We start from the raw sequence: 16,824 nt of genomic DNA on the forward strand, positions 1-16,824 counted from the left end.
TATACGACGACATGCTGGCGGGGAGGTCGGATGTCTTGGCGCCAGGCAAATCAATGATTAATTGAAAAGCGGTTCTATATTTAATGCGATCGGCTCCAGAGTAAACTTCCGTCGTCTGACGCTTGTCTTCGGCTATCTGATTGCTACGATTTGCGTACGAGTATGTAATTCACTTAAATGTTGGACGACGCCGCTGGCGTCGTTGGCGGTGCAAGCGGATTTTACGCTTATTTAAGCTAACATCATTGGACGTCGCTAAAGACACTAGGCTAATTAAAACGGGCTTATGAAAATGACGCTTTGACAAAATTATATGATTAGCGATTCTCACTCGTTTACACAAACTTAAATTATAACAAAGAATATACATACATGCATACTTATCTATATTAGTGCCTTGGACTTAAACTTGAGTCCACGATAAAATAATAATTTTTAAGGAATTTTGAAACTTCAATTTTGATTTTCATTCAATTTCTCTTTGTAAAAGCCGAGCTGAAGTTAAATTATCGATTTAGAAAATAATAGAAATAAATTGATATTTACGCTGCGACCAGGGATCTATTGTGTCCACACTTATTTGACTCCAACTCAGCAGCATCCGGCATCTTGAACAATTCCATGTGATGTGATCCCTGTCTGTAGTCTGACTATGCCCATTTTGGACAATTGCTACCCGAGCCTGCAGTTCCCTGAATAGAGCGCGACAAGGAGTCGGAATTTGTCTCGGGGAAGGCTGATCATTTCCTTATACGTTGCGAGGTTGTACCCGCACAGAAGCAGCTTGGCATGGCGCATACCTGCTGCCTCCTACCAATGCTGTTCTCTCCCTATTATCTACTCCGTTCGGAGCAGTTCCGTAAAAGAACCACTGCAATGCATGGTTCTGGCCCTATCATCCTCGACACTGCCAAAGAGCGGGCAAGTTCGTCGGCCAGCCCATTGCAGTGTCTCCGCCCCAGACTAAGTGTACCCGGTTGCACGTTGATATGCGGTTTAGCCTTTCTATACGCTCCTTCACTAAAAACGATTTAACCTCATACGCTGAGATCGCCTTTAGTGTCGCTTGACGGTCGCTAAGTATGGCGATACGATGGTTGCGGTGGAGATTGGGTTCTCCGCACTGACTTCTAACAAAGACTTCTGCGTAAAAGATGGTCGGCAAATGTCCCATTGGTATGTGTGGTCCCACAATGCCTTCCGGTGTTTTCGAGCCGTTAATATGCCTCTGGATAATACTGCCCTTCAGCAGTATGTCGAGCGTGGTGTCATTCCACTCCGCCTTACTGCCGAGATTAACTCTAAAATTGTCTGTTAAGCTAATCCTCTGTGTAACTATTTCTAAAAGATATGAATCTAAAACCGAACCAGCGATTTATAAAATATGGGTTTAACTTACTTGTTTCCGCCCAGGTTCGAACTGAGGACCTTGTGCGTGTGAAGCACACGTGATAACCGCTACACTACGGAAACTGCTTCATATATTTGGTCGAAACAGTTAGCGACCGTTAAATTTATACATACATATGTATATATCTTAATTGACATAAGTCGGAAAACTAAGAAACTATATTGTGAAGGACCTTTATAACGCTGTAGTTTAGGGAAAGAAGAGATTTGGTAATAAAAATGTTAAGGAATTGAAAACCTTTTTTATTGTAGTATCTTCGGTCACTTATAATTATTCTATTGGAGCCATATAATACGTACTTATATGGCACATAAAATATTACGATTATTTGTACCTCTCAGGGACCTAAGCAGGAAGTAAAAAATATGTTTTCAATGCTTGTTTCCGCCCAGGTTCGAACTGAGGACCTTGTGCGTGTGAAGCACACGTGATAACCGCTACACTACGGAAACCGTTACCATATACCGTTATTGCTCTATTGGTGTTCTGCAAACTATGTAGATCTTAGTTTTTCCATTTATAATATTAAGAAATGATATTACCAAATTAAAGCAAAATTTATTCGAAAGCAGCTAACTTGCTAGTTTTTGGAGAATTATTTGACTTTATTATAAACCACTCATTAACAAAAAAAGATATGGATCTCCCGTTTCATGATTGAACGGACAGTATTGTGTTTTTTATATACACGAAAGACTATGTGTTCTGACCGTATATGGTAGTTTTTCAGTTTTAGAAAATGTTTTTTAAAATTTGAATTTAGCAAAACTATGTAAAGAGAGTTGAAAAGCAAAATAAATCTTCGTTTGTTTCCGCCCAGGTTCGAACTGAGGACCTTGTGCGTGTGAAGCACACGTGATAACCACTACACTACGGAAACCACAATAGCTCATTAACCAGGCCCCATAGCCGACCAAATAGCTACAACTTTGCCTAAGAGAGAAATTAACCTCAAAATAATAGATAACTGTATTTTCTTTACACCTTTATGTAATTAAATAACGGCGTACTTTTGTGACAAATTCAATTACTTTATTTGCTACTTTGCTTATTTATAGCAGAGAAACGCGAAATAACACAAGTTTACGCCGGATTTCTTGTATTTTGCACAGTCACTTTACTCATAGCTGGGATTTCAATTGTCGCAAGTCGCAACAATCGATCTTTTTCTGTCGAGACACGACCTACATAATAGAAAAGAAGCCATAATATAATATAATGGGTGTGGCTTAAGTGTTTTCAAGTGCAACATTTGGCAGTGTTTGAGTATAAGTTTCCGTAGTGTAGTGGTTATCACGTGTGCTTCACACGCACAAGGTCCTCAGTTCGAACCTGGGCGGAAACAAGGCTTATGGGGGTATATTTTACTAAAATATTCTGCTTATTTTTTTGTTCGGATTTTTTGTTGATTTGTCCATGTGTTTGCTACTCAAGCATTAAACTATCGTAGAAATTTGAAATTTTCTACAAATCTAAATGGCTTCCGTGCCAACAGTGTTTCTATAATTCTTACTAAAATACAACTTCACACTTATTTTGAAATTTTATAAATGAAAAATGAGAAATTTTTTCAAATAAAAAATTAAAAAAATTCAAACTCGCTTGTTTCCGCCCAGGGTCGAACTGAGGACCTTGTGCGTGTGAAGCACACGTGATAACCACTACACTACGGAAACCACATTATCGACTTTCACACTGGTGCCGTTACATTAACCGTTTGAGAGCTGAACACTTTATTAACATGCGGAAGCACTTAAGTTCAGATTTTTTACGGATTAATTTCTTTAAGAATTTCACAATTTGCTGCAAATCAATTTATAACATATCAAATAACAAATATATCTTCAAACATACATAAAACAACACATAGTCCGTTATCAATATTAACAATAATATTTTAATTACTTATCGTTAACAATGTCAAGTACTTATATGTTTATGCATTATATACAAATGTATACATATACATATTTGATATTGTACAGGTTTAATCTCACACGTCTTAATGATAATGAAATTCGCTTAGGAATGCCTAATAATAATAAATACTTTAAGCATAGTCCAGACGTTGTAGTGCACCGTCACAAGTACTTTTAAATATAGTTAGTTTATTTACTATATATTTTTATATATACTAAATATGGTAAATATAAACATACATACATATACGCATACCCAGTAGGTATTAGCTGAAAATGTGTGAAAAACTTAACTGAAAACGATGTCAAAATTGTGCTTACCGGCTTTAAGGCCTCGGCAGGCAAAGAAGGTATCTATGGCACAAGGGTTGGCAAATAAGCCTTCATAATGAACCATCCCCAAATGGGTTGTCGACTTCGCCGGAGCTTGAAATATGGTTGTCTGTAGTACTAGATTCCAGCATAAGAAAATTCATCAAGCTACCTAGTTGTCTCCGGATCGAAAAGTCATCAACCAGATGGGTCATGTTGTGATAGACGGAACACATGTCTCCAGTGTTTTGGATGTGCGTACACTCCGAGAATTCTAACATTGAATCGGACCACTATCCTGTTGCAGCCACGTTACGCAAATACAAGGAAGGTTCGACGTCGAGAAGCTACATTCACAACACACAGCCGAACGGTCGATTTGCACTCCTGCTCTCTGAGAGCACTTATCAGCAACACGTTATAAGAGAACTGTGGGACAGTATTTAAAGCTCCTTACGTACAGCTGCAAACGAAACCATTGGTTTTCGGAGAAGGAAAAAGAACAGCTGGTACGATGAAGAGCACCGTGTCGCAGTGGAGACCTACCTCGCAACGGTATAATAGACCATAACACGTGCCGGATGGGATAGATACTGAGAGTTGAAGAGGGAAACGAGACAGATAAAGAAAGAGGCCGAAATGCGTGAGTATGAAGAGCTTGTCAAGCTGGCCGAGAGGGGTAATGCTCGAAAATTCTACGAAAAAATGCGTCGACTAGAACATACTCTAGTAGAACCTCCAGAGGTGATATAATGACTGTAAAACTATAGCAGGAATACTTATCTAGCCTGGTAAAAGACAGTGATCAATCGATGACGATGACCCCGCTTCCGCGGTTATAGCCGAATTTACAACAGCGCGCCTGTAGCTCTACCTTTTCGCTGTTCGGCGCCAAACTTTAAAAGCTGGAGTTTTCTCTTCCATCCGGATAGCATGACTCAGCCAGCTCAGCTACATACCAACATATACAAGGGCACATAATACATACGTATATACATACATATAATTCAAAAGTTTTGCTTAGATGTTCCTACAGGGTACACTCGTGCCTTTGATTACAATTTTAATTGTCTCCAATTTGTGAATAAAACGAGTTCATATATCGAATGATTTCACAACAATGATAGAAATATTCATATGCTTATATATATATATATATATATATATATATACATATATATAATCTATACACTTACTCAAAGAATATGTATATGCATATACAACAGCGATAAAGTAATTTTCAATTTGTTTGATAATATAATTCGGTAAACAGTTCACGAACTTTTGTTGTTGTTTCTTGCGTAAGAATGCGATTTGTTGAGTGTAAAGAGCGAATAGATTCTATTGTTAAAAGCGCATCATTAGATCTCATTGCAAAGCACAGTGCATTTGCATTCATTGATACATGTACATACGTACATATGTATATGTGTGATTGTTTGCTATACTCAACACTGCAAAAATATTGATATAGCGGCGCCGCTCTCTTATACTTAAATGGCTGTGAGAGTGTTGCCATATTTGTCGAACATGTAAATTAGCAATGAAGTGTAGAAATAATGCCGGCAAAGTTACTAATATCAGTTTGGTTGGAGAAGACATACCGCTTCGAAGAAAGAACGAGTAAGAACTAACTGAAGTCGCTCGTTGGCGCCGGTTTCTCGTTTTCTCTGTAGTTGAATTTTTTAAACAAACTTTGGTGAAACTATATCGAAGTAAATTTTATACTAAGTATCCTCGAAAACGATTGGTAATTATTGTTCAAAAAACAAAAGAAAGACGAGCGCTCAAAATTCTATGTTGAATGCTTTTTTGAACATGCTTCAAACCCGAGGATTACTGGCTCTAAAACTAAAAAGTTTTTTTAGTCGCATTTTGTCTCAGAAAAATTACTTGTTTCTAAGTTTTTTAAATGTAGGTAATTGAAGTCTTAAATTGAAAATATATCTTAGCTTTAACAAAACTTAAAAACATTAATATTCCGGCAGATTGGCAATTCCTGCTTTATCAATGAGGTGTCTTCAAAAATGTCCCAAAATAAGCCACCAAATGTAATTAATAAGTGGCAGCACATATGCATCTTCATTCTCAGAGCATAATTGATTGATAAAGAGTATATATTGCACACATTATCTAGGCGTGGGTTAACCTTGACTAAAAATTAGCGACTTCTTCTAAAGGCATCAGCGCTTCTGCGTTTGCGAGTTCAGTAATTGCGAAACATTTAGCGTGTTCACATTTTCGAATAGTACCGGCAAAGTATACAGTCAACAATATGAGTACTAAATTGGATGTAATCATATTCGGTGCAACCGGTTTTACCGGAAAAATTGTGGTCGAAAAGGCGGTGGAAGTGTTGCAAGGACTCACGTGGGGAATTGCGGGCCGGAATTTGGTAAAACAAAACACATATAGTACATATAACGGTACCGTAGTAATTTCAATACTAATCGGTAATATACACTTTATAGAGCAAATTGGAGAACGTATTGAGTACCGTGGGTAAAAAAGTTGGCAAGGATCTCTCGCTTATACCAATCACTATAGCGGATGTTGAAGATGAAAAGTCTATAAAAGAGATGGCAAACAAGTGCAAGGTGATTATAAGTGGCTTCATAAAAAAAAGCCGCAAAGTTTTTTGTTTACCGCAAAAACCGATGTGTTTGTTGTTATAGCAATTTACACAACTAATACACAAAATTTAGAGTAGAAACTGTTAAAGCACCCATAACACCCCAAATTTAATTTCTATTATATTATTCTACGCACCTATCCTAAGATCGTTGTGAACTGCTGTGGTCCCTATCGTTTGTATGGTGAAATAGTGGTGAAGTCATGTATTGAAGCCGGCACGCATCATGTGGACATTAGCGGTGAGGCACAGTTTATCGAAGGCATGATGGTGAAATATCAAGATTTGGCTAAAGAGAAACACGCCTATATAATCTCGGCCTGCGGATTTGACAGTATACCCGGAGAAATGGGTGTCGCATTTGCCGAACGCAATTTTCCAGGTACATACAGACACAAAAGTATTATATTTCTCAAACACAATCAATTCCATTTTAAATAACGCATTTTAGGCACCGTGAACTCCATCGAATCCTACTGGGAGAATACGCTCGATCTCAAAGATAAAAATTGTAAAACCTTGGTACATGGCGGTACTTGGGAGAGCGTTATTCACGTTTTAAGTCATGTCGACGAACTTATTGCACTCAGAGGGCAGTTGACGCCCAAAGATCTGCCTCGCTTGGAGCCGGAATTGAAAGTGCGGTAAGCACAAGTTCACTTCACTTACATTGCGACATGGAAATATTGTATTATTTTAATAATATCAATTATATACATATTTCTTCGCACAGCTCTTACCCACACAGGGTGCCTACGCTGAAAAGTTACTTTGTACCCATTCATGCTGGCGATCGCGACCTTGTTGTACAGACACAAAATTTCCTGTTTGAAAACGAGAAAAAGCGCCCCATACAATTCGAGAACTATATTGGTTATAAGTAGGTTTTGCCGCTTAACATTTAAGAGCATACAACATATCGAAATCTCCCTTTTTTTGTTGTTATACAGATCACTATTATACGCCGTCTTTGTGCCCTGGTTGTTATCATTAATCACACTGTTTGCTCAATACAGTTGGACGCGCAAAGTGCTAATGATGTTTCCGAAATTTTTCACTTTGGGCATTTTAACCGAAGAGGGACCCACCGAGGACAATATGGAGGGACACTCCTTTGAAATGGTGTTCAAGACCACGGGCTGGACCAAAGATCAAACGCTTAATGAGCAACCTAAACAGCAATTATGGACACGGCTTTCTGCGCGCAATCCCTTCTATGCCATGACTGCAGTGGCCCTATTGGCTTCGGCGAAGATAATTTTGCTGGAGAAAGACAAGCTGCCGGGAAGGTATGGTATTGGTGTTACTAATTTTTTTCTATTTATTTACTATAATTTTTATGAGCGGCAAATTTCTTTTAGTGGCGGCGTGATTTCACCTGGTTATGCATTCCCCAAAACAAGTCTAATCGAGGAGCTACAGAAGTATAAATATGGCATAAAGTTCGAGGTACTGAAACTGGAGAGCATATAATAGAAATTGCATTTACATATGATTGTTTCTACTATTAAAATATGCATTTTACTACATACATACATACATATATGTATGCAGACTTACGTAAATAATGTACATATACATATGTAAATTATGAGTAAATAAACTTTTTTTTCATAAAATGTTTGAATGCAGTTTCATTGTTATTGAAAACATGCGATCAAATACTTAGAGTATGAGACAATGATAGAATGAGAGTGAGCGCATTGACAAGTTATGTAATTAACTTAATCTGAGCTGCTTTGAAATTAATTACTGGTTACATACGTGGGTTAAGCAAAAAGTAACGACACATGGCTAACATGCAATGAGTGTTCAATATTTTGCTAATATTTTTTTTCATTTAGCGATTATTTAAGATTAGGGTTGTAAGTAATGCATTAAAAAATAATTGAATTAACATTTGAATTATTTTTTTATTATTTTGTAGTACCAAATATAATTTTAAATTAAATATTAAAAAATTATTTAAAAAACTTAATTTTTAAACAAAAACTTTTGAATTAAGAAATTGGCAACTCTGTGCAAACTCAAGCACTAATATGAAAAAGTAATAATTTTTAATATTCGTAAATCGAAAAAAAAATAAAAATAAAAAAAAAGATCTACAAAAAGACTTCAGTGACGGAAACCTATATATTATTAGATAATGATTCATTCATATGAACTTTTTCTGCCAACATTGGAGTAATTTTGGACCTACCCTCGCATATACTAAAAAAAACGCCTTGTAATGCAGTTTAAAAGTATATGACCTTGATTACACCAAAACTAGCCGTCATTCAACAACAAATCGATGACAATACAAAGTTTAGTCGCTTGACAGCTTTCGAGGCATCAGCAAAACTCGCAAGATAACTTAAAACTTTTGTTTAGCTAGAAAGCGAGACGCAGTCAGTGTGAAAATGTCTGTGAAATTAGACGCAATTATTTTCGGCGCAACCGGCTTTACCGGCCAAATTGCGGTAGAAAAGGCACCAGAGGTGCTACAGGGTCTCACTTGGGGTGTGGCGGGTCGTAATAAGGTGATTAACTCAAATTTATAACCTAGTAAACTTAAGCTTATCTGTGATACATATGTGTGCTATGTCTGTATGTATATATACAATATATGTATGTTATATAGAGCAAGCTGGAGAATGTGCTGAGCACTGTGGGTCAGAAAATTGGCAAAGATCTCAGCGTCGTGCCGATCATATTGGCCGATGTGGGCGATCGCTCATCGATCGAGGCGATGGCAGCAAAATGCAAGGTTGTTACAAAACTTTAAGCACACAAACTTTATTTAGTTTGTAATTTCGTTTTTAAACAGGTCGTCATCAATTGTTGTGGCCCATATCGTTTCTATGGCGAAGTGGTTGTGAAGGCCTGCATTGAAGCCGGCACTCATCATGTGGATATTAGCGGAGAGCCACAATATATCGAGGGCATGCGTTTGAAATATCATTACTTGGCGCAAAAGCAGCACACTTACGTAATATCTACTTGCGGCTTTGATAGTATACCTGCTGAAATGGGTGTAGTGCATGCAGAAAAAAATTTCCCAGGTTCAAACTTTTGATTTTATTCAAATTTTCATTGTTTGTTTGTAATAAAAACCGCCCTTCTCATTTCCACCTGTTTTTATACGCTTTTCCATAATAATAACTCACCAATACTTAGGTACTGTGAACACATGCGAAATGTTTTGGGAGAACATACTCGATTATCGCGACAAAAACTCTAAGGCTGTGCTACATGCCGGCACTTGGGAGAGCGCCATACATGCAATGGCCAATTACGGTGAATTGAAAGCATTTCAGCGTGCACTGGAGACAGAGAAGTTGCCAGATTTACGGCCAAAACTCAAGTTCTGGTAAGTAGACTCTCTCTATTCACATTCGTTGGGGATTAGTTGTGTATGGTATATAGTATGTATATACTCAAAGTTAGTAACTTTACTGCTCTCAGTGTCTGTGAGGCATGTACTCACATTTAAACTCTAAAATAAACTAAAATTGTTATTGAATTCAAACAGTGTGGAGTAGAATATTAGGAAATTATGTTTAAAAAAATGTTTTTTTTTTTTGTAACTAGCAAATTGTGTGATTCTTTAATTTTTATTATTTGAACATATGGTAGATATACTTATTCTTATTAAAAATTGTGTCATTCGGAGCGAAAATACTAGAATAAGTAAAAAAATAAAAAAAAAGAAATTAGAAAAAAAAATAAATGAAAAAAATAAATAAAAAAAAATAAATAAAAAAAATAAATTAAAATAAATAAAAAAAAAAGTAAATAAATTTTCATTGGAGATGCGGGGCATCGATCCCCGTACCTCTCACATGCTAAGCGAGCGCTCTACCATCTGAGCTACATCCCCTCTACCCCGCTATCGATCAATATTGCGATTGAAATAGCTTGGCGTTAAAATCTTCTCTCACAATAATCACTTTTCTAATATTTTCGAAAGAGAGAGAGAAAGTACTTTCGCTGCTTTCTGTTATTGAATCGTAATTTATTATAAAAAGTCACGTCCGTTTGCGAAAGTTGTGTTTCCCAATACTTAGTTTTAGATACGTTAAATTTAAGTTTTTGAAATTAAATTGTAATTCCAATTCCAACATTAATACCTACATATCACTGCTCATATTTCTTGCAGGCCATTAGCGCGCAAAGTTGAATTTCTCAATCGTTATTTTTTTCCCATACACTCCGGTGATCGTGATATCGTGATGGATACTCAGCGCCTGCGCTATATGAATGAAAATAAGCGGCCAATACAGTTCGAAAATTATATTGGCTTTCGGTAAGTCGCCCAGTTTTCCCTCACTTCTAATTATTATACTTACTGCAACGACATCTATTAACTCAATACGAAAAAACTTTTTCGACTACCCAATATAAATTATTGTTTCATTTATTGTGTTTTAATTATTCTTTTAGCTCCCTATGGACGACCATTTTGACACAAATTGTTATAATATTCACCGTTATAATGGCGCAAATTCCCGGTTTACGTCAAATACTAATAAAAAATCCGAAATTCTTCACCAGAGGTCTTATGTCACACGAGGGCCCCGTCGAGGCAAATCGTGCTGCACAACGTTTTCAAATGACATTCCGCACTAGAGGCTGGACCGTAGGTCAACCATTGACTGAGCAGCCAAAACAAGTGCTTTTAACGCGACTCTCAAGTCTCGATCCGTTTTATGGCATGACATGTTTGTCGGTCTTGGCTACAGCCAAAATTATACTCAAGGAGCACGATAAAATGCCAAACGAGTAAGTGTTTGCTGCATAAAATTATTTTAGTGTTAAATTTTGTGTGAAAATTAACTGAAATTCATCTACAGTGGTGGTGTTCTTCCGCCCGGTTACGCCTTTGCCAACACAAGTCTCATCGAAGAGTTGGGTCGCCTGAAGAATGGCTTGAAATTCGAAGTATTAAAGTTGGAACAACAATGATTTTATAAAGCGGCTATTTGCACTTAACTTGGGTTTTGGAAGTTATATATTTTTATGTAATATTTTTAAATCTGTTTGAAGCATACTTTTTGCAATAAAATGTTTTAATAAAAATTCTATATTTGCCACAATCAATTATTCAAATTAAATGTTGTTCGCACTGCAATTATATCTGCTGTCAGAGTATGGCGCCAACATCGATAAATCATGTGACGGTGTGACTATTTAGTCGACTTACACCACCTCTCGGCTTATTAGTAATTTACATGCATTAAAAAGTACAACAACACACATACAAATTTACTTGTATTGCATTTCATTGGCATTATTACACTGCTAATGGCTAATCTTTCACCCTACCGCCGGCCATCGCCCATTAGCGATGTTGCCCAGCGGCCACTTGTCACAATGTCAAATGGCAGCATTGATTTATTCCAGCTGATTGGCGATAGAATGTGTGCGCCGTCGCCTGGTACACGACACCACACACACACACACACATACACGATCAGTAAAGCGTGCTGGCTCCAAGTCGCTTGCAATTTTTTTGTTGTTTTGAAATATGCGACGATCCCAACGTGGCCCCATGGTCGATCCATATTGGGTTATCTATAGCGTTGACACATTGCCACCGATCGCTGAGTCCACAGCCCAACTGGTAGGCGGTTACACATACACACATACAATTGTGTTGATATATGTTATTTATCTGGCGCGTTTTTCAGCTAAATAAATTGCTTTTTAATTAAGTATGAATAATTGTTGGAGACTTAAAGCGTCGGAAATTTATTCGCCGTTCGTTTGCGTGCATTTTGACAAATCAGTTTATTGAAATCTACAGAAATGATTTAATGATTTTAATAATTCAAATTTACACCTTTTATCTAGTTGCTTGTGCTTAGGGTCAGAAAGCCCAAATAACTGAAACAACTTCTTAGTTGATGGTTGCTGTATATTGCTTGTTAGCAAGGTTTCCCAGGTGATGCTTCATAGGAAAGGTTGATTGATAGGGTTAGCAAACGACGCCATATTAGTCTCTCACACGTCGTTCTCATCTCGTCTTCTCGTTGGGCATCTCTGTCAGGTCGTTGTGGCGAATTTTTTGGCCAAATCCATACACTATGAAATTGACGGAAGAACTGAAGCCGCTTGACTACCAGAATCGTCGTATGATCGTGAATTTGGCTGAACAACAACTTGTAAATAATTTTAATTAAAAATTAAAAATTCAAAGAGCTATCGAATTATGAAAAAAATAGATATAATAATAATTATTTTTCATATACTATTTGTGTGAATTTGTTAATAAAATGCAAATTCTTTATTTATTTTTCCAAAACAATTTCCTGTCTTTCAAAATAATCCCCGTCCGACAAAAACCATTTTTGCTAACGCTTTTTCCAGTTCTTGAAACAGTCGGATTAGTCCTTTTCTGGTAAAGTCTTTAAGATCTTCTACGATTTGATTTTTATCTCCGTAAAACTTGTCAAAACAGCTCCCGAATTAGCCTATTTAGTTTGTTGAATAGGCAGAAGTCGCAAGGAGCCAAAAAAAGGCTTATTTTTTGGACGTGGCCCTTTTCGGCAGAGGCTGATGGTCATCCGCAGTTCGTCTTTAACGTGTTCGGGCCGCTATGAACTTCTTGTACCACTTATAAACGTCTTTTCGTGCTATAGTTTAATCATTAAAGGTTTTCCGCTATATTTGGAACATGTCCACACAAAAATGTTCGTTTCGCAAACCTTGGTAAATATCCAAAAGTTCGCAAAAATACGTGTAACTCGGAGATAATTAAACCTTCTGCACTTGGCAAATTTTATGAACAATCCTACCAACCTTGAAAAAAATTGCCTGCCTTCCTGATGCTCAGGAGTTTTAATCCACAATGTCACATAATTTTTTATTACAGTATTATATTCATACATATTTATGTACATAGGAGATAAGATACTTACTGTATACAAATTGTGCACTAATATTTTTTTTGAAATATTTCCGAGTATATGTATGTACATATGTTTGCGAAATTACTATAATTGTGCTTTTTTACAGCCAATAGATAATTTTGGAAAGCTTTTCATTAATATATTTTGGTTGAAAGCTTTTATTTTTGCCGAACCACCTCGTATACCATGGTATGTACGCGAACACATAGTAGAATACATACATATGTCAATCACCAATATACTGAATAAGTACATATGGACAACTATATCTACATTTTGCTTGAGGAATACGAATGGTGTCGGTAAAGCAGTGTGTACGATAGTTCGCTGCCATAAATATTGGCTGGAATGACCACGTAACGGTACTTGGGGATGTAGCTCAGATGGTAGAGCGCTCGCTTAGCATGTGAGAGGTACGGGGATCGATGCCCCGCATCTCCAAATGATCAATACAATATTTTTATTAAATTAAATTAAAACACATTTTATTATAATTATAGTGATCAAACAACAACAAAATATCCTGCTCATATGATTTTATGCTTAATTTTAATCCGATTATTGCTTGAATAAACAATTTGTTGCTTGTGATATACAAAACTTACCGCAATTTGCAGACCTACTACTTAAATGACGATTTTTTTAACTGAACTTTTCTTAGTTTTTGAGTCAAATATACTTTGGTAGTCGATTACATGACTACATTTTATGACTAAAACAACAACATTTGAATGAGTGGTTATTTTATATAAAACGCGACTCTGTTGTATGCAACATATATATACTTCTGTTTGTCAGCTTAGTACTTAAGTATGTAATCGAATTCATATTAGCCTTGATTTTAGCACCTCATTACTCATGTTTGCTGAGATAATGTTGCAAAGTAAATAAAATGCTTAAAAATCAACTCAATCATAAAGTTTTAAAAGGTTCAAAATTTGTATTGCAAATTTACTTAGACTGAACTACAAGTTCGCATCAGTCAAGTATGACGTGTGAATTCTAAATGCCAACATCCCACCGAAATGTGACACTCTGCGCAAATCAGTTTATTAGGCCAATCCGTGTATATACATAATTGTATATAAATATGTGCAAATATTTGTGTGTTAATATACTTAATATAGATAAAATTTTAATACAATCATGATCTCTACATGAACTTTAAAAGGCGTTGAGACTCCAATTGAGATGCCGTCGATATGTTATATTAATGCGGGCAAAAAATGGTAAGACTTTAAAGTTGGCACAATTTTATTGGGGACAACAGTGAAGAAAATATATCAGGCGTAACTGAGAGTGCACACGAAGACCTTGGAGAGTCGATTCGGTGCCGTTCGCTGTAAATCGGGCTGACGTTTGGAAAGACTTAGTTCACTTTACGCCGAGGTCTTAAATTGAAAGCGTACAAAATACAGTTCGTGCGAGAACTGAAGCCGCTCCACCTTTCCAAGCGATATCCGTTCGCTCTATGAACTCTCGAAAAGTTCCAAGAAGATCCGACGTTTCCGAGCCAAATTTTATTCGTTCAGGACGATGAGGACCATTTCTGTCTCAATGAGCACAAAAACAAGCAAAGTTGTCGCATTTGAGACGAAGAGAAACCTGAAGAAATTCAAGTCGAGACCCTGGTGGAATCATCGGTCCTTATTTATTCAAAAATGATGCCGGTAAAACACTTCGAAGCAATAGTTTTCACATTTACCTACTAAAAAAGGTACTCAAACAGGCGTTGTGGCAAGCACTTATTTAGTTGCATATAGATACAAATATTCTTCAGTCTTGCAACAACATTTTCATGCAATTTTTTCATATTTGTTAATTTGATCGTTTCTGTTGTTGCAACATACATACACACATACATAGTTATGAAGGAATGAAACGAAGACACACATAAAGAGGCAGTAGAACAACCACAACTATCCGTCTTGCAAATTGAATTATGGCATTAGTACATAATTTATACACCTACTAGAATTATCCAAAAACAATATGAAAAAATAAAAATAATTTTGCTGAAAGTCTTTAAGTGTGAGAACACTTGATTTCTAAGCATTAACTCGCCCAGCAGCTCTAAGAGTTCTCTGCCCCGAAGTTGTACATCGACATATGTGTAGAAATAAATTCACCTGTGGAACACCACTCGGCTTTGTTTAGTGTTCATTCGCTGCTCGTTTCGTACTCCATGTTTTCATTTGTTTTTTTTTCTCGCATTTTCTTTTGCTTGCCACATAATCCAGCATTTGTAAATTATAAATAGCAAAGATCGCAAGCGTTTGCAGTGCAATCAAATGTTCGAAGTTTTTATTATGGCCATCCACGGCGATTTGTCAATATTTGTGGCTAAATTCCAAGTGTTGATTAATTATAACCGGATAGAGTTCCATAATTGCCGTGTGTGCGTTTGTGCCCTGCAGGAAATTTTTCTTTGTTCTTCATATGATATATTTCTCTAAAATTTAAGTTTATAACTTCTGTGCTTGTGATACATAGGCGAAACTTTATTATTAGCTAGAATTCGAGCTCTTACTCAAATTTTGAGTTGAAATTAGGTTAGCGTTTGACCAAAACTCTATAAAAACCAGTCATATCGTTCGCGCTTGGAGTCCGTCTTGATCTCAAAGGACTTGTTTCGTTGGTTACAACAGCCGAACCATTGTACTTAAGAAGCTTGTTCTTAGAAGCATTTTGAGTCTTGACTTATTTTATGTTCCACATTTCGATTACATTAATGAGATCCAGCGTTTTTTCAGAAGTTTATGGATAGTAATAGGCAAGATATTTTTAAGACCCTTAGAATTTTAAGCAGATAGGCGCAAAGATTAAAAGTCTGCTTGATAATGAGATTATCCTTAATATATAGAATCGTGCAAGTTTATACTCACTAGTCTAATACTGACATAACTCATTAAACCCAAGCTCTAAAACCAAGTAAAAAGATCGGTGACTCCTGTCAAGAGATCGCTAATAATGATACATAATGAAATTGCCAAAAGGACTGAAAGGTGGATCAGGCTGTAATAGAATACTTTAAAGACATTCAAGATCGACAAGATTAAGTGCAAGAAACGAAAGAAAACGCATGTTTTCAAAAGAACCCTGTCATAGGTCATAACTTATTGCCATCACATGCGAGTCGTATGGGTATTAAACAATGACACATGCAAAACTGCAGGGAAGTAGACATAAGAGAAACGCTGGAACACCGTTCCTGCTTCTGTCCGCCCGGGTCGAGAACTCAGCTTCGCAGTGCAAGGGACTAAATAATAGAAATAAATATCAAGTCACGTCGGTCTTAAAGTTCATAAAAAACGTCGACTCTTTTTTCGCTGAACTACTACGAGTATATGTCAATGTCGCGTTCCATCGACTGCGGTATTCGCTGCTCCCAATGCGCAAATAACCATAAATCTTCCGCAGAACGTTTCCCTCGAAAGCTCGTGACCTCAACTCATCAGATGTTGTCACCGTCCATGCCTCTGCACCACATAACAGGACGGGAATAATGAGTGACTTACAGATTTGGTTTTTGTGCGTCGAGGGAGGACTTTACTTCTCAATTGCCTATTCAGTCCAAAGTATCACCTGTTGGCAAGAGTTATTCTGCGTTGAATTTCGAGGCTGACGCTGTGGTTGCTGTTAATGTTGGTTCCAAGA

At 36.8% G+C, this 16,824-nt stretch overlaps 2 protein-coding genes and 7 non-coding genes across 9 annotated transcripts; 4 read left to right on the forward strand and 5 right to left on the reverse strand.

Annotated features, from left to right (window-relative positions):
* Positions 1-1,400: 1,400 nt before the first annotated feature.
* On the reverse strand, positions 1,401-1,473 carry Trnav-cac (transfer RNA valine (anticodon CAC)). The gene has a single exon. It is a non-coding gene; the product is annotated as a tRNA-Val (tRNA).
* Positions 1,474-1,790: 317 nt separating this feature from the next.
* Trnav-cac (transfer RNA valine (anticodon CAC)) lies at positions 1,791-1,863 on the reverse strand. Its single transcript has one exon. It is a non-coding gene; the product is annotated as a tRNA-Val (tRNA).
* Positions 1,864-2,218: 355 nt separating this feature from the next.
* On the reverse strand, positions 2,219-2,291 carry Trnav-cac (transfer RNA valine (anticodon CAC)). The gene has a single exon. It is a non-coding gene; the product is annotated as a tRNA-Val (tRNA).
* Positions 2,292-2,683: 392 nt separating this feature from the next.
* On the forward strand, positions 2,684-2,756 carry Trnav-cac (transfer RNA valine (anticodon CAC)). Its single transcript has one exon. It is a non-coding gene; the product is annotated as a tRNA-Val (tRNA).
* A 258-nt stretch (positions 2,757-3,014) lies between these two features.
* On the reverse strand, positions 3,015-3,087 carry Trnav-cac (transfer RNA valine (anticodon CAC)). Its single transcript has one exon. It is a non-coding gene; the product is annotated as a tRNA-Val (tRNA).
* A 2,736-nt stretch (positions 3,088-5,823) lies between these two features.
* On the forward strand, positions 5,824-7,897 carry LOC125776250 (saccharopine dehydrogenase-like oxidoreductase). Its single transcript, XM_049447537.1, has 7 exons — positions 5,824-6,037; positions 6,114-6,239; positions 6,422-6,656; positions 6,726-6,918; positions 7,008-7,154; positions 7,225-7,563; positions 7,636-7,897. The coding sequence occupies exons 1-7, from the start codon at positions 5,918-5,920 to the stop codon at positions 7,745-7,747; spliced, it is 1,272 nt and encodes a 423-aa protein (XP_049303494.1). The 5' UTR covers positions 5,824-5,917; the 3' UTR covers positions 7,748-7,897.
* Positions 7,898-8,569: 672 nt separating this feature from the next.
* LOC105231590 (saccharopine dehydrogenase-like oxidoreductase) lies at positions 8,570-11,340 on the forward strand. Its single transcript, XM_049447538.1, has 7 exons — positions 8,570-8,796; positions 8,898-9,023; positions 9,084-9,318; positions 9,434-9,626; positions 10,416-10,562; positions 10,700-11,038; positions 11,110-11,340. The coding sequence occupies exons 1-7, from the start codon at positions 8,677-8,679 to the stop codon at positions 11,219-11,221; spliced, it is 1,272 nt and encodes a 423-aa protein (XP_049303495.1). The 5' UTR covers positions 8,570-8,676; the 3' UTR covers positions 11,222-11,340.
* Trnaa-agc (transfer RNA alanine (anticodon AGC)) lies at positions 10,064-10,136 on the reverse strand. Its single transcript has one exon. It is a non-coding gene; the product is annotated as a tRNA-Ala (tRNA).
* Positions 11,341-13,535: 2,195 nt separating the features above from the next.
* Trnaa-agc (transfer RNA alanine (anticodon AGC)) lies at positions 13,536-13,608 on the forward strand. Its single transcript has one exon. It is a non-coding gene; the product is annotated as a tRNA-Ala (tRNA).
* The last annotated feature ends 3,216 nt before the right edge of the window (positions 13,609-16,824 follow it).

Source organism: Bactrocera dorsalis, chromosome 2 (assembly GCF_023373825.1).
Source record: "Bactrocera dorsalis isolate Fly_Bdor chromosome 2, ASM2337382v1, whole genome shotgun sequence".
Taxonomy (NCBI): Eukaryota; Metazoa; Arthropoda; class Insecta; order Diptera; family Tephritidae; genus Bactrocera; species Bactrocera dorsalis.